We start from the raw sequence: 20,914 nt of genomic DNA, 5'->3' as shown, positions 1-20,914 counted from the left end.
AAATCTTTTAGGCAACTACATTAAGGGTTTTCACCTGAGAAAATTGTGTATTTACTCCTTAGGTACCAGTAAGTTTACGCCCGAATGAGGAGCAAGGAGGGGATGGTAGGGAATTGATGGACGATAACTTACTTGGATTTAATCAAATGACGTGCTTTCTATAGAGATGATTTGAACGGCCTACAAACTACACTGAAGTAACGAAAGTCATGGGATACTTCCTAATATCGTGTCGGACCTCCTTTTGCCCGGCATAGTGCAGCAAATCGACGTGGCATAGACCGAACGAGTGTTTGAAACCCCCTGCAGACATATTGAGCCATGCTGCCTCTATAGCCGTCAGTAATTGTGAAAATATTGCTGGTGCAGGTTTTGAGCACGAACTGATCTCTCGATTATGTCCCTTAAATGTTCGATGGGATTCATGTCTGGTGATCTAGGTGACCAAATCATTGTCTCGAATTGTCCAGAAAGTTTTTGAAACCTGTCGCGAACAATTGTAGCCTGGTGACATGGTGCATGGTCATCCATAAAAATTCCGTCGTTTCTGAAACAAAGTCCACGAAAGGCTACAAATTGTCTCCAAGTAGTCGAACATAACGGGAGGACTCAGTCCATTTCACGTAAACATAGGCCACGCCATTATGGAGCAACCACAAGCTTTCACAGTGCCTTGTTGACAAATTGGGTCCACGGCATCGTGGGGTGAGCGCCACACTCGAACCTTGCCATCAGCTCTTACCAACTGAAATCGGGACTCATCTGACCAAGCCACGGTTTTCCAGTCGTCTAGGGTCCACCGATATGGTGCAGAAGAGGCGCTACAGACGACGTCGTGCAGTTAGCAAAGGCACTCGCGTTGCTCGTCTGCTGCCATAGTGCATTAACTGAAAGTTTCGCTGCTTCGGCGTAACAGGTAGGTTCGTCGTACGTCCCACATTGATTCCTCCGGTTAATTCACGCAGTGTTGTTTGTCTGTTAGCACTGGCAGCTCTACGTTGAATGAAGGCCATCGGCCACTGCGCTCTCCGTGTGTAGAGGTAATGCCTGAAATTTGGTATTCTCGGCACACTCTTGACACTCTGTATTTCGGAATACTGAATTCCCTAACGATTTTCGGGATGGAATTTCCCAAGCGTATAGCTCAGATGACCATTCGGCGTTCAGAGTATGTTAATTCCCATCGTGCGGCGGCAACCCCATTCAAAACTTTTTCACACGAATCACCTGAGTGGAAATGACAGTTCCGCCACTGCACTGCCCTTTTATGCCTTGTGTACGCGATACTACCGCCATCTGTATATGTGCATATGACTATCCCATGTCTTTTTCACCTCAGTGTATTTGACAATCGTGACTGGATCGTGAGTTTCACGAGAGGTTACCTTAGGAATGTGCCTTCTGTGGAATATGTTCAGCAAAAAATAGGAATTTACTTGTACAATCTTACACATTGAGGTTTATTTTATAGTACAACAAAATTTAATTTTTTTTAAAAATTAAGTATAATACTGTTGTTAGTAGCTGATAAGAAATGACAGTACACTAGTAACTATTTGGTAGGAAATGACGTGTACAAGCGAACACATAATTTGAGTGACCAGTAACATGAAACTTTTACTGAATCAAAACGTCGTATAACAACGATTTTTATTCTCACATTAATACTCAGCAGTATCCAGTGAGGTAGCTTCAGCACCTTGAAATTTCTTCCGTTGCTGGCACAATAGATACTACACCAGATCGGAAATCGAAGCAGGATCTGTCTAATAAAATATGATGTCGCGAAAGTGCCACGAAGAGAACTCTGATTTGTCGCGAACAATAAATTTCCTCGCATTCGATTTCCGGCCCAGTTCACAACTGTGTTACGGAGTACTTGTACGCCTGGTCTTCAAGGAACATGCAAATGTCTGATGCAGTCATTGCCACGGGAAAGAAGAGACAAAGAGACAAGAAGCTGCCTGGCTTCGTAAGATAGGGTAGTAAAGCAAGTTCCGGAGTGCGGCGGGCCGGCTTAGCCGCGCTGCGAGGCGACACGGTACTCCTCGTCCTCGAAGACGGCGAGCACGGCGTCCAGCAGGAAGAAGCCGGCGTTGATGATGGCGAGCGAGCCGCACGCGTAGCTGACGTCGCGCCCGTTGGAGTAGTGCGCCGGCCACGAGGTGCGGCGGCGCGCGTGGTGGATGCAGCAGCTGCCCGCCGCCACTTGCAGCACCACCGCCGTCAGCAGGAACACCAGCTCCTGCGGCCGCCACACCATAGCACACCACACCACACCACACCATAATACAAGACACAAGGCGGCCCCGACACGGCAAATGCATCACTTGCTCTCCGTACAGCATAATCTCCCCGAGGGGTGTATGTTTGTGACGGCTTTACGTCTCGTACCTACTTATAGCTAACTACTGGTGAGGCTATTCGACAACACGATGTGACACAGCGTTAAGGGGGTCGGGTTTTTATTTGAAGGAAATGTGTGTGGGATGAGAAAAGAGAGAGGGTGAAGGGTGAATGATTAGAATGGAATGTAATGAACAGCAGGAGCTACAATGAGTACAGAGAAAGGCGATCAGAGAGAAAAGTTGATTTAGAAAGAGATTGGGAACAATGTTTAGAGGCAAAGGGAAGTCAAGAAAGAGAGAGGCAAAGTGAGGGAGATGAAGAAAGATGGGTAGGGAGGTTGTGGGAGAGGGAGAGAGGGACAGGGACGGGGAAGTTTGAGGAGAAAAGAGAAAACGGGGAAGGAGATGGAGAGGTTAAGGGAGAGGAAGAGGGGAGGACTGGGAGGTTGTCAGAGAAGAAGAGAAAGTGATGAAGAGGTTGAGGTTGAGGTGGAGTGGGGTGGGGGTTTAAGGGGAATGAATGGTGCTGGATGTTGAAGGAGAAGGGAAAGCAAGGTTTAGGAAGAGAAAAGTGGTCGTATTGGAGGTCGTATACCCTCTTCTTCCTCTAAAATTTGAACTGATTAACCTGGCTAATTCTAGGGGGACCTACGGCTTTATGTGTATTCTGAATTGCAATTTGGCATTTTTCACTTATTTAGATCATTCCTAGGGGTGAACTACACATTAAGTGACAATATAAATCGTAGACCAAGGGAAGATTATCCCCCAAACATTTCGATCTGTAGAATGAGATTTTCATTGTGCAGCGGAGTGTGCGCTGATATGAAACTTCCTGGCAGATTAAAACTGTGTGCCGGACCAAGACTCGAACTCGGGACCTTTGCCTTTCGCGGGCAAGTGCTCTACCATCTGAGCTACCGAAGCACGACTCACGCCCCGTCCTCACAGCTTTACTTCTGCCAGTACCTCGTCTCCTAATTTCCAAACTTCACAGAAGCTCTCCTGCGAATCTTGCAGAACTAGCACTCCTGGAAGAAAGGATATTGCGGAGACATGGCTTAGCCACAGCCTGGGGGATGTTTCCAGAATGAGCTTTTCACTCTGCAGCGGAGTGTGCGCTGATACGAAACTTTCTGGCAGATTAAAACTGTGTGCTGGACCGAGACTAGAACTCAGGACTGGCGGAATTAAAGCTGTGAGGACGGGGCATGAGTCGTGTTTGGGTAGCTCAGATGGTAGAGCACTTGCCCGCTAAAGGCAAAGGTCCCGAGTTCGAGTCTCGGTCCGGCACACGGTTTTAATCTGCCAGGAAGTTTCATTTCGATCTGTAGTTCGCCACTTACCCACTTACCCACTTAATCACGCTGGTAAATATGTGCTTGAGCCAAATGGGCATAGAAAAAGCGAACTGTCGGGAAACATGTCGTCTAGGTCTAGCCGGACAAAATGTATTGTACTTCGTGACATATGAAGCAATACAGGTCACGCTCCTCGATATCACTCCCCATGCAATAGGAAACATTTCTGCTGATATGAATATGGAATGTGAAAAGGCCTTGACAGATTGTATCGTGATAACTGATACTAGTAGTTGAAAAGAAATGACTAAGAAGTGCGTTTAGACTACATTAACGTGTTTTTACTGAGCAAACCATTCAAAATGCATCCCTTTTACTTTACCTACAACTTAATGCATCGGTGGTAGACGTTACTGACAATGGTGCTTGATGCTTTTTTGGTACCCACTAGCTGTGCAATCATTGTTGTCACATTTTTGTTCCGACTGTAAATGTGCTGTTTTGTGACCAATACCTTACATGCTGGACACTGTTCATTGCTGTGTTGTTACGTTTTAAGAGCTCTATTTTCGTTTGTCGTATCCACGTCAAACTCCGTACTAGTCGGCACGGTCGTAAATGCTGGAATCGTAATCCAGAGATGCCAGATTCATGCTCCGATCCAGTTATTCCGATTTCAACTCGTGGGAAATTTATTCAGATCATAGGTGGCAGTTCCGTTAGGGCTGTCAGAACTGGTCTTCGTCAAAACTGAGCCATTGTTGGCAAGAAGAAAAGCTGCAAAGAAAAAGCTACCTACGAGAGTCGTGATGCTGTGCCTGCTGGAATACAGTCAGCAGTCAAACGAACCTCGCCTTTATTTATTAATGTTATTCTTTACCTTTGATGGTACAGTTTTGGTAGAAAGATTCCAAGAAATTGTGCTATTGACCAAGGAAAAGACTTGTTACTCAAGTAAAGGGTTCACTGCAGTACAGTACAGTGGCATAAATGATCATTTTGTGTAACCACTTCGACCTGCACTGAAAACTTTCGTACCGCGGCACAGAATTACAATAAATACTGCGTCTGTTCCCGATATAGACACTGCAGTGAACGTCCCATTTCTTTTGTAGTCTATTCTGGCGTTCACGTGAATGTTACCGGCTACCCCTTATGTGAGATGTTTTCATTTGCGGACGTCTTTGGTATACGAAAAAGCCAAGGATAGGGCTTTATCTACCAGTGCTATCTTTAGCAACATGTGAGTGCACTGCCTCGTTGTGGATCACGCAACCAGAGTGCAATTTAAGCTTGTAAACCTTTCCGCAGATAGCGACTAGTGTCGGCAACATCCCCAGTTCTTAACAGCTGTGGTCGCCGACGGGAACCTGCCGTGTTAGTCTTTGTGTTCAAAACACGTTCTGGAACGTAATACTGTCTGTATACAACATGGCGCCAACCACGTGCCACTGTTTACAGGATGCCGAAAAACTTGTTTTTACAAACTATGATACAGTACATGAAAATAAACGACTTATTGTGTTAAAAATTTAACAGATATTGTTACTTTTAACATTTACTACGACTCTGACATTTAGGTCACTACGTAAAAAAAGTTGTAGTATACAACTCCTACCATTTTTGTGAAAGTGGTTTGTTTACATGTGCTCCGCAATGTTTTTAAAAGTAGTTACTGCAGACCATTTGCATTCATATGCTAGTTACAGCCCTAAGAATGGACGGTTCGTCGTCATTTTTCCAACATAGGATTTATAGGATTTCACTGGGCTGATCCGGGATATGCTAGTAAAGAGCGAAATAATTGCATCATGGGAGATTTGTGCTGTGAAGAATTGTGGTCACAGCTGACGTCAACCCCTTCCTGACTAGAGCGGTAGGCGCGCATGGAGCGGTCTTTCTTCGGTGCACACATTGTTTTTAAAAAAAGTAGGTGCTTCATTGCTACACAACAGCCGTATGCCACTCGCTGTGCGGATTGTTGAGGCAGATACCACATGGTAGTAGCAGATATCACGTCCTCCCTGCCGTGACCATTCGCAAGATATGTGTCTGTGTGAAAAATAAACCCATAGTGTCCTATAACAGCGAACCTCAACGATGTGTAGACTTCCATCGAATCTGTGTGCCGAACGACATCCCGGATCGTATTCAGCACCTCACATGCTTCAATATTATGACGTTCAGAAATTTCTGTAGGTCATGATACACGGAAAGTTGATGATAATTTTGAGCTAGTAATTTGAGTTTACCAGCATGAAACTTCATTATTTTATCTTATTTAGATAAATCATTTCCCGCGCTATTCTGAAACTATATTATTATTATCATTACTAATAAGCAGTATAGTACTCATGACAGCGCGGCAGCACTGTTCGGAACGTAATATTCTTAATTAGCAGAATCAGACAAACCTGCAATGAAATGTTGCAGTTCATTACTCGCCTGTTCGATGTTTATCTACAGACATCTTCTTCAAACGACTGAAAAGTGCATGGCGGAGGGGTTCATTGTATGAATGTTAGCTAAAGCTTTTCTTATTCCATTATCGTAAGAAGGCAGAAAAAATGGCTGCATATATGTCTCAGTACATGTTCTAATCTCTCTCACGTTATCTTCATAATCCCTTCTCGACATGTATGATGGAGGCTGTAGAAATGTTGTATAAGGAGTGTTCAAATGGTAAAGTACGAACCGTCGTAACAATCAAACCGGTTGAAATTTGTATATGCCGCATTGGTATAACGAATTGATGCAGCTAGGGACGTGAATGTAGTGTCGTCACCTTTCCCTAGAAAATTCCAATTATGTGCCCTCAGCAGGCAAGGTGATGTTGATCGTATTTTTCGGCGTCCGATGTCCGATGCTCATCGAATTCTTCGAGCGTGAAAACCAATAACATTGACGTGTACTGTGAGACACTCCGAAGCCACAGGTAGTCCATCAAGACCAAACAGTCTGGGCTGCTTGCGGTGGGACTGATTCTGCTCCACGGTTACGTGCGTGCGCACTTGGCTGTAGTCACACGAAGTGTAATGGCCGCGTCCAGGAGGGGCCAGCTAGAGCGTCCGCCCTGCAACGCGGACACGTCACTCTGCGACTTCCATGTGTTTGGTCTGCTAAAAAAAGAAAAGTCTCAAAGGGAAGCGCTTCTACTCAGATGACGAACTGAAGGACATAGTGGAGGACTGGCTCCTGTCACAGCTTCAGCAATTCTGGGAACACGGAATCCTTCGGCTCATGAAACACTTGGATAGTTGTGCTCAGGCCTCTGGTGATTACTTTTGAATAAAGACTTTTTGAATATATACCCACAGTTTCGTGCCTTTTCTTTTGAACATCTCTCCTATTTTCTCTCGGATACGGATTCTATAAATGTACCCAACAGCGTTTCAGGAGTCCAACGTCGCCTTTCTTTGAATGATCCCAGTTAGAGTCCCCTGAACGTCTCTGTTACTGCCATGTCGTCCGAACAAGACACAACCAGGGCAAAAGCGCCACCGTAGTAAAAATGCGAGCTGCTGGCAGTGTCATGGAGACTCGCCACTTGGGCAGGTTCCACCAGCCCCACGGGCGGCGCTGAGGATGAAGATATCGACTGCCCCTCGGCCAATTGCCACCCGTGTACACTCCGCCAATGACCAGACGACAACGGACAGACGCCTCCTCGGAAGATAGAAGAGCAGCTCTCGCCCACCTGGTTATATAGATCATCGTCCGGGGCTGACTTAGACAGGGAACGTCGTTTAGTGAACTCTTAGAAGTGAACTGACAGCTACTGTAAAATATATTTGCTATCTACTGTGAAGTTTACCTACGATTATTTGCACTTGACCGTCGAGGGCCTTTTTTGCGTTATATTACAAGCAGTGTTGCGGACTTCAGTATTCGACAAGTCTCAAAGATAAGTAAACCTTTTTAACTCACAAAAATGACGTTGTTACTATTTTGTTGGAGTGTTGTAGTACCTTTGTTCTCCTCTCCTGTTACCTGACACTGGGGCATAGCTGTGTAATAGTGGCAGGGAGAAATTGTCTGAGCGGTGTACTGCACCAGAAGCCGTTTCACGAACTCACAAACTCGCTCTGCCGTAACAACAGTGGCAACTCGGCCTCCACAGCAGTCGCGAAGAGGGTTTACAAAAGTTACACTTATGTATAAGATGTACCAGCGTGTTAAGAGCATGGCTTAGAATTCCGTCAAAATCGTCGTTAGTGCTACCTAATTTGGACCCGAATAAACTGAGACAGTACTTTTACAATGCAGAACCTGGTTGCAGCAGTGTACTTGGCATCCACGATCGTTTGCAAACACTACCTCGACAGTTCAAGGAAGTCGCCGTGACGTTCATTGGAGAATTAATTATCAGCTGCTTCTGCAAGGAAGTTAAGAAAGTTTTGGTTTCAGATGCTGTATTTAAATACTGGAGAGTCCACAAAATTCAGCATCTCAATTTGTAGCACTATTTATGTGCATGATCTTTGCCGTGTCGTGACCGCCAACATTGATAGACAAAAAAGTACATCATTTTAATTTGCAATAATTGTTGCTACATTATTCATTTGAACAGATGTATAGCGTTTCGCACCAGTCAGATGCGTTTTTTGTCCACCATGGTAAAACATGTGCAAAGTAATAAAGGTTTTCAACAACATGCAGTTTAATAAATGTTTTGTTAGTCATGCATTCATGCAATAGGTTGTGCATTACAGTTGTTAACAATTCCTTGAGTGTCTCAAATTAATTTCTTATAGTTTCGGTCTTACATGCGTATATGATGCGCAGAGTATAATGCTTCTGCTGGAAGCGTAATACGAAGCAAGAGGTCATTCAGGCATTCGCATGCTGACCAGGTAAACTCCCCATCGCAACACCTCAGATTTAGTGGCAAGAGGGCCCTTGGACAGCTCGTCAAAAACTGAACACAGATGAAGCAAGAAAACGGGAAGAAGGTGTACTGAACTGTGAAGAAAAAAAAAAAACGAAATAGAAACAGTGAACGGTCCAATCACAAAAAGTGCAACATAGAGCATGTACAAGAGTCACACCGTCGTGGTTCAGTGGTTCCAGTGTTGGACTGCAAAGCAGGCGAGCTGCGTTCAAAGCTCCCTTGTATCAATGTTTTTTTTTCCTTTTTTTCTCGCTGTATTCAGTTTTTTGCCTGTGTCGTGGTGTAACTTCGGTTATCAACAGCGAGGTGTAAGAAAGGGACCTATAATGAAACTTGATTCCGTACAACTACTCTATTAGCAGCTGAAAGTAAGTGGCTTTCGAATGGGAACCGCAAACGTTTAATGACTAGGCTACAATTCAACCGAGTCCTCCACCGGAAAACATGTTAGTTGTGTCAGCCACGGCATTAGTGACAGTACGTGTGTCATGTGATGGGAATCTTTATCGAAGCACGTAACTTGTACGCCTGGTAAGTGAATGGGATATGCCTCCTTGCCCAGTTTAGATGTTCGTATGAATGTGAATGTGATCACTCCCGAATAAATGATGAAAACGTAATAGTTTGTCACATAAGCTACAAAAAATGAATGCAACAGTTTCACAATCTCACAGTTTTCCCTGTGCTCTATCAAAACATACGTTTTAACGTTTTTGACGTTACTTTCCGTTTTGGAAGTTTTTACTCTTGAATTCCTTTCTTGTAACATAGTTCACACCCGTTTATTTGTTTTTTTTTTTTTCATTTCTGTGGGACGTCTGTGTGGTATCTCGCCTGTTCTCACGATTCATGACATTTCCTTGCGATGGTAATGTATTCTTACCACATGACTCATGTTCTATAATCAGTGATAGTATGACAACAAGTGACCGGAAGACAACAAGCATATCAATGACCGGATGTACAGTTCACAATTTTGTGAAAAACAAAATAAAATAAAGGCCACGAAGGAGTTTTGAACACGGCTCGTCCGCATTGCCGTCCAACACCGTGACTACTTAACCTCTACACTGTGACTCTGCCGCTTCACTCAACCTTACATTTGTTAATCTTTCTAGTTTTTATTTGTTTTTTTTTTCCACAGTTCAATACAACATCTTCCTGTTTTCATGCTTGATCTGTGTTCTGTTTTTGGTGAGGTTTCCACTGGGTCATCTTACCATGAAATCTGAGGAGTATGTGATGGGGAGTTTCCCTTGTGAGCAGTTGTCAGGAATTCGATGGGCAGTACTTCAAGATGGAGCGATAAGTGCTTGAATTTGGATGAAAGAGGTAATGTGTCAGTACTGGACTTCAGACGTTGAACGACGACCGTCAGGTACATGCATCTTAAAGGAAAAAGGTTAATTAAGGGTTACTGTGGAATGCAAGGTGAGAGGCAACACGTGGTTCAGAATTAAGTGGTACTTACTTGTTTATTTTCTATCCTCGTATTTAGAAGAAAAATTGTCGTGTCTTCTTCGTTTACTGAGAACTCGGTGGGTATCAAATAACGTGGACAATGGTACGATCTGAGAAGGCAGTTAGCTCAGACGGATATATGAAGTGACAAGAGAGTCAGCTGAGAACTACTTCTGGAAAACTCTGAGGACTTAGGTTCGGTGTAACTGGGCGAGTGTCGTTAATTGACCGAACGATAGTTTAGTTATTTACAGAATGACATAACATGTGTTACTAATGCCGCAGCGGTTCAGTGGAATCAGGCGTCTTCACTCACCTCAGTTACTATTCACACACAGCATATTTCAGTCACGTATCATTATCCTATGAAGCGTAATGTACTCATCCTTTAAATAATCGTATCTTGAACATCAGTTTTGCTTAGGTCTTATGAAAGAATGGCGTTTAGGGTGAATGAATTGTTTGTCAAGTGTAAGATATGTGTGTAACACAGATGTGACGGTTCAGCGTGGACAGCAGGGAAACGTGTAACACGAGAGAAACTTCACAAGCGAGCAGAGATCTGTGTATTTCCTCGGAGTCTTTCGCGGCGGCATGTCTGAATAAAATCTTCTCGGTTTTCAAGTCGCGTCAATTCGAAAATACACCGCAGCACTTCGTCGATCACATGAGCGGTGGCCATCCCAACATTAAATTTAGCATCGAGCTGGAGAAGGATGGCAAGCTACCGTTCTTGGATGTTTTAGTTGTGCAGAAGGCAAGAGGCCGGCTTGGTCATTCAGGGTACAGGAAACCGACGCATATTGACTGATACTTGAACGCCGGTACTTTTCACCACCTGTCCACAAGACAGCGGTCCTGAACACGTTAATAGACAGAGCAGAAGTTATTTCTGACGACTACCGCCTACAGTCTGAACTGCCGCAGTTGAGACAGGTGCTCAGAGAGAATGGTTAAGCCGGCCGTTGTGGCCGAGCGGTTCTAGGCGCTTCAGTCCGGAACCGCGCTGCTGCTACGGTCGCAGGTTCGAATCCTGCCTCGGGCATGGAAGTGTGTGATGTGCTTAGGTTAGTTACGTTTAAGTAGTTCTAAGTCCCATAGTGCTTAGAGCCATTTGAACCATTTTTGAGAAAATGGTTTTAGCAAGTTAGGACGTGTACTGCAGAGACAAAGACTACAACCACTGTTTCGGTCCGCCCTCAGGATACGATATATGCTGCGTCCTGTTAAAGACGACGTAGCTCTTCGTGTGCCCGGTGTGTATGGTGTCCTTTGCGAGTGCGGCAATATCTGTATATGTCAGACAATTCGTAGAGTTGCAGAGCGTTGTGGCGAGCACAAGAGACACATTAAACAAAAGAAGCTTGACAAATTGGCCACAGTTGAGCATTGCCTGGAAAACGGACACAAAGTACAGTTTGAAAACACGAGAGTCTTGACTCATGCATTGATAGATTGGGATTCCTCTCTGACTGATAACAGCGGCCTTAATCGTGGCTATATAAGCAGAAAATATCAGTACCTATGTATGACATCATTGTAGGATAGAACAAATCTACCCTTTCATCAAGACAGTAAGACAGACATCCACCGGTGACACTGTACCTCAACCTTAACTCCTGACTACGACGACGGAGATAACCGTCGAAAGCTCGAATTTTATTGGAATTGACGCGGCTTAATAACCGAGACAATTTCATTCATATCTGTTTTTTTTTCTAGCTATCCAGCATGTTGTGCAGGACGCACTTCTTTTCGTAAATTATAGTACGTTGATTATTAGTGGGACTCCTAATTTGCTTGTGACAACGACTGGAATGTGTACAACTATAAAAATAGCCTAGCTAACATGTGTGTATATTCTTTGTTCTCTCCGTCTGATACATATGTGCTATTTACGTTTAGTTTTTACGCAATTACAAGTAGAGCCGTTTCAGATATACTATTTTTAATCTACAACTTTCTACATCCAACCCGAAGCTCTCTATACGGGAAAGTAATGGTAACTATGTTTAACCATAATATAAATTTCCTTTGGTTATATTACTTTCAACAGTAATGTAAGAGAAAAATGAGGATGATGGTGACACCTACGTATTCCTTATTCTCGTGGCGGCGCTGGATGTAGAGGGTGTCCAGTGAAGGAGTCCTTGATTTCAAGATGAAATATGTCGAAAACTAAGATGAATACACGAGTACAACGAACGGTATTTTTGTCGTGAAAGTTGTCAGAATTTTGTAGAGAAGTTTCGAAATAATTCGAAAAGCTGCTAACAGATGGCGCCATAATCGCAATACGTGGTGCCTATAAGCAGTGCGCCAGAGTTCAGAGCGATCAGCTCCATCGTTGAAACGTGAAAGGAAGTCACCGTACCGAAGAAAGAGGTTGAAATCGTCTATTCCACTGAACAACGTGTTTTTCTGGTACTGGAACACTGCAGGTAAGATCACAGTCCTACGGCAACAAGGCGCGGCTCTAAAACACGATTTAATGTTCCAAAAGGACCCGATGCGAAAATCAGTCACGAGATCTACGCCAAATTCCAACGGACAGGCAGCGTGGCCGATGATCTAGCGGTGAATGTTAGCTCCAGGGAAACTATAATTCATCCTGAGAATGTCGCCACGTTTTATAGAAATTTTAAGGCGAAATCCAAGGTAATCGGTCTGAAGAATTACAGCAGAGACTGGTTTGAAGCGTTCCAGCACGCAGAATATACTGAGAATGAGCCTACACTTTTCCATTCAAAATGCAGAGCATTGCAAGTGTGGCCAGACTTTGGGAACCAGATTCTCACCGTGAAGGAGTTGATGTTGGCTGCATTTGGTTCACGGATGAAGCACACTTCCATCTGAATGCAGTCCTGAATAAACAAAACTGGCGATTCTGGCGTTCCGGTAAAATCCCCATTTGTGCGAAGCGCACTCAATGTGTTCTCCCTAAATTACTGTTTGGGCTGCGGTATGCAATAGTGGTATTACTGGCCCTTTGGCATGCGAGAAACGATCACCAGTGATTGTTACGGTGGAATTTTGAAACAGTTTGTCGCTACAGAGTGAGCATTGGATGATAGACCAGGCATTGACTGGTTCGTGCAAGATTGATCCACACCAATCGCACCGAACAGGTGTTTCGCTTTCTTGGTGAATACTTCGGGAATAGAGTCATTGTATTGAACTGTAGCAAATTTAATGGGGCAGGGGTGGATTGGCCTCCATATTCGCCCGATCAAACTTGTTTCACATGGAAAGATCCTGCCTACGGGAACCACGCCACCACGCTGGACGAGCTGGAACCGGCGGTCTGTGTAGCATCTGAACCCAATTCCATTGAGACACTGTTGCCAAATTTCGTTGATCATTAGCGCCATCTAGGCCCTGCGAGTGGTGGACACTACGAAAAGACTGTGATGTGACCGCACAGACTGCTTGCAAATTATGGACACTGACACTGCACGAGTTGCGCAGCGTACAGCGGCATCTCTCAGCAGCTTTTCGAACAATTTCGAAACTTCAGTATGGTATATGTATAAGATTGTTACAGCTTTCACAATAAACATAGCTTTTGTTGCACTCGTCTGTCGGTCATAGTTTTCGAGACAGTCTTGAAATCAGAGGCTTCTTCATTTTCCATGTAAGATGGTGGGGATTCAGAGGAGTTCTGTTGTTCGCGCCTAAGCTGCGGCTGTAACCGCCATTGTAACTGTGGTGTCACCGCCAGACACCACACTTGCTAGGTGGTAGCCTTTAAATCGGCCTAGGTCCATTAGTATACGTCGGACCCGCGTGTCGCCAGTGTCAGTGATCGCAGACCGAGCGCCGCCACACGGCAGGTCTAGAGAGACTTACTAGCACTCGCCCCAGTTGTACAGCCGACGTTCATAGGAATGGTTCACTGACAATCACGCTCTCATTTGCCGAGACGATAGTTAGCATAGCCTTCAGCTACGTCATTTGCTACGACCTAGCAAGGCGCCGTATTCAATTAATATTGAAATTATAAAACATGTACCGTCAAGAGCGCTGTACACCAAATATGGATTAAAGTTAAGTATTCCAAGAACTACGTTCTTTTCTTATTAGACTCAACTCCTTTAATTGTTCCAGACCTCACGCCAGTCTGCGTGTAATTAAACGCGTGCATTTCGGCCTCCTCTAGCATTACGGTGTTGGCTCTTCTGCCAACACTACAGTAACTATGTCAAACACATCATTAAGAGAAACGATATAGCTCGTCTCATTGCCGCTACCGACTACGTACCGTTGACTGAATAAACTCAAATTTACAATGCCTCCTCTCTCTTGATGCTGCAGGTAAGCCTAATGCTCCGTTGCACCCATTATGCCGAACAGTATGTTGGAAGCGGTGAAAATAAATTAGTGGACTGTTATTCTTCGATTAGGTACGTCAGGCGTAGTTCAGTGGAACGGAGAGGCTCGCAGCTCGAAATTACCATGACTCATCGTCCATTATGCACCTGTTATGATAAATCGAACTCAAGTTGTCCCCGTTGTAGGCCATTACTATAAGCATAAAAATTAAGAGGGTTGTAGCGCACTCCTCTAATCAATGCAGTATTAGTATGCTAGTAAGGTAACCGTAAAGACAATTCGTACGGTGTGGTACGTGTGAAATGTCCCACAAGAATTTGCAGTGAGTGTCGAGACTGTCCTTACGCTCAGGCTATCGAATCGTGCGATAATAATGAGAGAAATGTAATGCTTTGTTAGTCGGGAGAAAATATTCCCTAAAAACAGTTGCCGATAATTGCGGTTAATAATTATCGAAAGATGAAGGATAAATTACTTAAAAATTATTTCAAGTGCTCCATGCATTTTTTAGACCACCAGCAAAAATGTTGCCAGCTGGACCAGCATTGGTGTTAAAGTCCCCGAAATATTTCATGCAGACATGCCAGCTAAGAGTATACAGTAAAAAAAGCCTTATGCAGTACCTTAAGTTAACCCCCCCTCCCCACCCCCCGCCCCTCAAAGAAAAAATGTAAGTTACGGAACACACAGGTATAGCGCCGTGCCGCGTGGAAGCACGAATGTTACAGCAGAGTGACTGCTGCAGGGAGGTACGGCATTGCTCAGACACTTGGCACTCACCACTTTCTTCGGTATGGGGTCCCTGGTGGCCAGGCCGACGATGGCACCGATGACGATGATGATGTAGCCGCCGTACGTGATGTACTGCAGCACCGACTCGGAGAAGTTGCCCGGGATCGTGTAGACCACCAGCGCGATGCAGACGCAGCACAGCATCTGGAACAGCGGAGAAGGGCTCACTTTGAGGCGTGTGAAAAAGTAAGAAAAAAGGAGGATGTATTTTGGACCAGCTGCTGTTCTCACGTAACGTGACTTTCAGTAACACTACTGTTATCCTCTGCTGTTTTGTGTGGTAACGGATCCAGTATGTTCGTGATAAAATGCACCTTTCTGCATTGTTTCCGCGGGGGAGGGGGACGGTGGGGGGTCGAAAAGCAAGCTAATTGTTGTCGTGGAACTGGTATTTTGTCATAAATGCATTGACGGAAAATAAAATCGGAACACCAAGAAATAAATAAAGTAGATTAATGAAATTTCGGAAACATATTTGTCTTGGTAACATATGTAAGTGATTAACATTCCGAGATCAAAGGTTAATAATGTAAGCGCGAGATAAGCCATTGCAAATGTGAAATGGTGATAAATTAATAACCGGTGTAACCGCCAGAGTGCTGAACGCTAGCAGGCAAAAGTGCATGCATTGTGTTGAACAGTTGTCTGATGTCAGGTTTGTGGGATGGACCACCATGCCTGTTGCACTTGGTCGGTCAATCAGGGACGGTTAATGCTGGTTGTGGATGACGCTGGAGTTCTCGTCCGATTAAGTTGCATATGTGCTCGATTGGAGACAGATCTGGTGATCGAGCGGGTCAAGGCAACATGTCGACAGTCTATAGAGCATGTTGGGCTACAACAGCGGGATGTGAACGAGCGTTATCCTGTTGGAAAACACCCCCTATAATGCTGTTCGTGAATTGAAACACAATAGGTCGAATAACCAGACTGAGTACAAATTTGCGGTTATGGTACGTGGGATAACCATGAGAGTGCGCCTGCTGTCACACGAAATCGCACGCCAGACCATAACCTCAGGTATAGGTCCAGTGCGTCCAGCATGCAGACAGCTTTTTTGCAAGCTGTCAACTGATCTGTTTCTAACGAACACACTGATTTCCGCAGGAGTTTATGTCTGGGAGTGTTTCGGCTAAAGCTCCAGCAAAGTCTCCGCAGCAAAGTCTCCGTTGTAAAACTTAGTGGCAGAAAAGGCGCGAAACCGGTTCCGTAGCTAGGAAAAACCGTAACCATCCGAAAATAGTTCGAACGCCAGTAAACATTAATCGATTGTAGGAAAACTTGGAATAGAGTGCGACGAAATGTCAATGCCGTTCACCTGTGCAAATAAGAATTACAGAGATCGTCCCTTCGACAGCGCGATAATTAGAGACGGAGCACAGGCTCGGATTACGAAAGGACGGGGAAGGAAATCCGCCGTCTGTTTTCAAAGGAAACATCCCGGAATTTGCCTCGAGGGATTTAGAGCAATCACGTCAAACCGAAAACTGGATGAACGGACGGGGATTTTAACCGTCCCTCATTCGAACGCGAGTCCAGTTTGCTAACAACGCCATCTGGCTAGGTTTAGCGAGGAGGAAGGACGTAATTACACTAGGTGTTAGTACTCCACCGTCGGTTGCAGCTGTCTGAGTTGCGTATTTCGAGTACTCAGTAGGAAAATTTGTGCAGTTTCTACAAGGGTTAACCACATTCAGAGAACTGTAAGAGTAACTTTTTTCGTCTGCGTTCGTGTAAAAACTCACAATAAATTACGAAGATCCTTTTCATGAATCGGTAGTTATTTGTCTACGTTGTTTTATAAGTCTGCACTAAAATATACCAGACTTCGACACTTGAACGAAATGGATAAATGTTGAAAAACAGCGGTAGAAATTTTTGATTTTGATGAAAACCGAAGGGCAGTTGAAACAGCAGTCCGCTTAGTCAAACCGTAATGAAAGTGAGTGCTAGATATCGTACAAAAATTTACAATTGTTTGGCTGCACATTCGCTTAACCGAATTGTTATCGCGCCTCTATAGCCGAAGTCGCTAATGCATGCCTGCATGGAGGCACTAGACTGTCAGATAAGCAGATTTGAATGCTCGTGGTGTCAGAAATTTTCGTTGTCAGTGTTTGGCCAGCAATAGGAAGGAGAGAAGGTAGTATAAAATTTCATCACCGGTCTTTGCACCTTTGCCATGGATTAAATTCCAAATCTCCCCGTACTGACTTATGACTGAGGACACGTGAGCTGTTGATGGTGATCCGTTCGTCGGATGGGGATGTGAAACTCAGCGGCCCCCTGAGTTCTGTCCGAGAGGACTAGGATACGTGCCGACACCGCAGCTCACCCTCTCCTTTCTCTCATCCTAATCATGCAACACAGACATAGCACTGCACTATATAAGCATCAATTACACTTACGTAAACTCTGAAATACACATGCCACACAACTTTCACGTATTAGCAACGAAAAGGGCTGATGCGCGCGGCGGAAGAACACTCTTTCCGACAGCCCATGAACCCACCGCGTGGGATATCCCACGCAGCAGTACCGCACAATATTTAGCTTTTTTTGAATTGTTTCATACTTAAACTTACTTGAAGCGAGTGTATGATTAAAAACAGATAAATTTGGCTGTTGATGAACAGGAATGGCATACTCAGAATATTTGTTGGGAAAATGGAAGTGCCCAAGGACCCTGTTGTTAGCTGCAAGGGGTGTACTCGTTTTACATTCGTTTGAGTGAATTCTTTTACCGTAGCAGTACGACGTGCTGTTTATATTTGCAAAAAAGATGTGGAAGAACATCTGTCATCAGGTCGCCAGTGCTGGAAAAAGACTCGGGAGGTAACAGTATCAACAGCCTTTTTTTTTACCGTTTTGGGCAAGGGCGATATTCCGGTGTGGACTCTGTCAAAACACATTGTGTTTCTCGACAGCTGTCACCAGGAATGGTAGCAAAAACGGCGACTGGGCTGGGTTTGTGTTATCAAAGAGGCGACGACTTGAAGTCACATATGGCGAGCGTAACGCACGTAATCCTTCTGACGCACTCGCGTGGTTGTCCGAATGAGTAGGCGCGCTTTTAGTTTCTATAAACCTACCCACTTTTTACCAGACTGTCTGTTTTCTCCCGAGTTTTGTTATATCCACATTTATACTTAGAACTTGAGCCATGCTGGCTTCACAGGCGCCACGACTGCTTCTGCAGGATGCCCTTGCTCAAAGCGACGTTGTTTCTGGGAGTCACTACGATAACTTGTCATTTTACTTTGTCGCGATGAATGTATCTCGAGCAGCAGCCAAACGACAGTCAGAGATTCTCTAGATGCCGTCTATATGAGACTACGTGATGATTAATATAAGTTTTCGAGTACAATAATGTAAAGGCTGTGACGTGATGACACCGACAAACTTACACGTTGTACAGGGCAGAAACCAATCGATATAGAGCGGCAAAAATTTGGGGGCACACCCTTTCGGCAGCAAACTTATATTTGTACACCGACGGACCGCAACAGCAACTTTTTGCAGTGGGCCTGACGGCGCTGGGAATATTAGATGACGTCGGTTGCGTCCAACGGTTGTCACAACAACAATGTAGAGAACGCTAAACGCGCTGGAGGCAGGGGAGAAAACGGACGAAGTCTTGTTTTCTGCTGAAGGGGTTTTCTAGTGGTAGCAGACCTCGGTCCCTCTAACTCCAAGGTTCTGTACCATCTTTGGATGACGTTACGATACACTGATCCCTACAGGTATGCATCCGCTACCTAATGTGTTCCAAAACACCGGGCATAAAAAAGGGATATTCCTGTGGCTCATATCAAGCAGTTCTATTGGTGATAGAAAGGTAGTGTCAAGTGTTTCTGATAGTCCTTGGAATAGGGACCATTTGTATGCCCAACAGAAGGATCGTCTTACTATCCTACAGTACATCGTCAAAGTTTGAATATTACACACTTCTTTCAGCTTAGGCAAATGGAGCAAATCCGTTGATTCTCTTTGCTTTATATGTGATCGATAGTACGCGTCAAGGGCCTTGTGCAGCCGTCATTTAGTTCATGCGCGGTCCTTGACACAAATCGAAGAATGGTTTTTGGGTACAAAAAGCGAGCCGCGGATTCCTAGACGGTTCTGCACAGCAAAAAGCTGAAGTTTTTACTATATACACTCCTGGAAATTGAAATAAGAACACCGTGAATCCATTGTCCCAGGAAGGGGAAACTTTATTGGCACATTCCTGGGGTCAGATACATCACATGATCACACTGACAGAACCACAGGCACATAGACACAGGCAACAGAGCATGCACAATGTCGGCACTAGTACAGTGTATATCCACCTTTCGCAGCAATGCAGGCTGCTATTCTCCCATGGAGACGATCGTAGAGATGCTGGATGTAGTCCTGTGGAACGGCTTGCCATGCCATTTCCACCTGGCGCCTCAGTTGGACCAGCGTTCGTGCTGGACGTGCAGACCGCGTGAGACGACGCTTCATCCAGTCCCAAACATGCTCAATGGGGGACAGATCCGGAGATCTTGCTGGCCAGGGTAGTTGACTTACACCTTCTAGAGCACGTTGGGTGGCACGGGATACATGCGGACGTGCATTGTCCTGTTGGAACAGCAAGTTCCCTTGCCGGTCTAGGAATGGTAGAACGATGGGTTCGATGACGGTTTGGATGTATCGTGCACTATTCAGTGTCCCCTCGACGATCACCAGTGGTGTACGGCCAGTGTAGGAGATCGCTCCCCACATCATGATGCCGGGTGTTGGCCCTGTGTGCCTCGGTCGTATGCAGTCCTGATTGTGGCGCTCACCTGCACGGCGCCAAACACGCATACGACCATCATTGGCACCAAGGCAGAAGCGACTCTCATCGCTGAAGACGACACGTCTCCATTCGTCCCTCCATTCACGCCTGTCGCGACACCACTGGAGGCGGGCTGCACGATGTTGGGGCGTGAGCGGAAGACGGCCTAACGGTGTGCGGGACCGTAGCCCAGCTTCATGGAGACGGTTGCGAATGGTCCTCGCCGATACCCCAGGAGCAACAGTGTCCCTAATTTGCTGGGAAGTGGCGGTGCGGTCCCCTACGGCACTGCGTAGGATCCTACGGTCTTGGCGTGCATCCGTGCGTCGCTGCGGTCCGGTGCCAGGTCGACGGGCACGTGCACCTTCCGCCGACCACTGGCGACAACATCGATGTACTGTGGAGACCTCACGCCCCACGTGTTGTGCAATTCGGCGGTACGTCCACCCGGCCTCCCGCATGCCCACTATACGCCCTCGCTCAAAGTCCGTCAACTGCACATACGGTTCACGTCCACGCTGTCGCGGCATGCTACCAGTGTTAAAGACTGCGATGGAGCTCCGTATGCCACGGCAAACTGGCTGACACTGACGGCGGCGGTGCACAAATGCTGCGCAGCTAGCGCCATTCGACGGCCAACACCGCGGTTCCTGGTGTGTCCGCTGTGCCGTGCGTGTGATCATTGCTTGTACAGCCCTCTCGCAGTGTCCGGAGCAAGTATGGTGGGTCTGACACACCGGTGTCAATGTGTTCTTTTTTCCATTTCCAGGAGTGTATTTATAAGATTTCGACCTCGAACAACCTTGGAAATTTTCTTGATACTTTCGCCCCTTTACGAGATACAGAGCTTCGAAGTTTCCCTACTTGTACACTTAATCCGGTGTAAGGCGAAATGTACATAATACACATATCAAAAAAAGTTTTGTATCACCCCGATTCCCAGAATTCCAGAAGGTAGACGTTGACTGTGGATATTACATCAAAG

At 45.4% G+C, this 20,914-nt stretch overlaps 1 protein-coding gene across 1 annotated transcript in view; it reads right to left on the bottom strand.

Moving 5' to 3' along the window:
• Nucleotides 1–1,473: 1,473 nt before the first annotated feature.
• LOC126236803 (uncharacterized) overlaps nucleotides 1,474–20,914 on the bottom strand; it is a 38,645-nt gene continuing 19,204 nt past the window's right edge. Inside the window, exons 2-3 of the mRNA XM_049946393.1 lie at nucleotides 15,114–15,269; nucleotides 1,474–2,245 (exon numbers count right to left, since the gene is read on the bottom strand). Coding sequence (XP_049802350.1) covers nucleotides 2,018–2,245; nucleotides 15,114–15,269 — 384 coding nt within the window. The 3' untranslated portion in view covers nucleotides 1,474–2,017. The remainder of the gene's footprint in view (nucleotides 2,246–15,113; nucleotides 15,270–20,914) is intronic.

Source organism: Schistocerca nitens, chromosome 2 (assembly GCF_023898315.1).
Source record: "Schistocerca nitens isolate TAMUIC-IGC-003100 chromosome 2, iqSchNite1.1, whole genome shotgun sequence".
NCBI classification, from domain to species: domain Eukaryota; kingdom Metazoa; phylum Arthropoda; class Insecta; order Orthoptera; family Acrididae; genus Schistocerca; species Schistocerca nitens.
The sequence above is the reverse complement of the archived record's forward strand: the minus strand, read 5'-3'. Positions and strand labels throughout refer to the sequence as shown.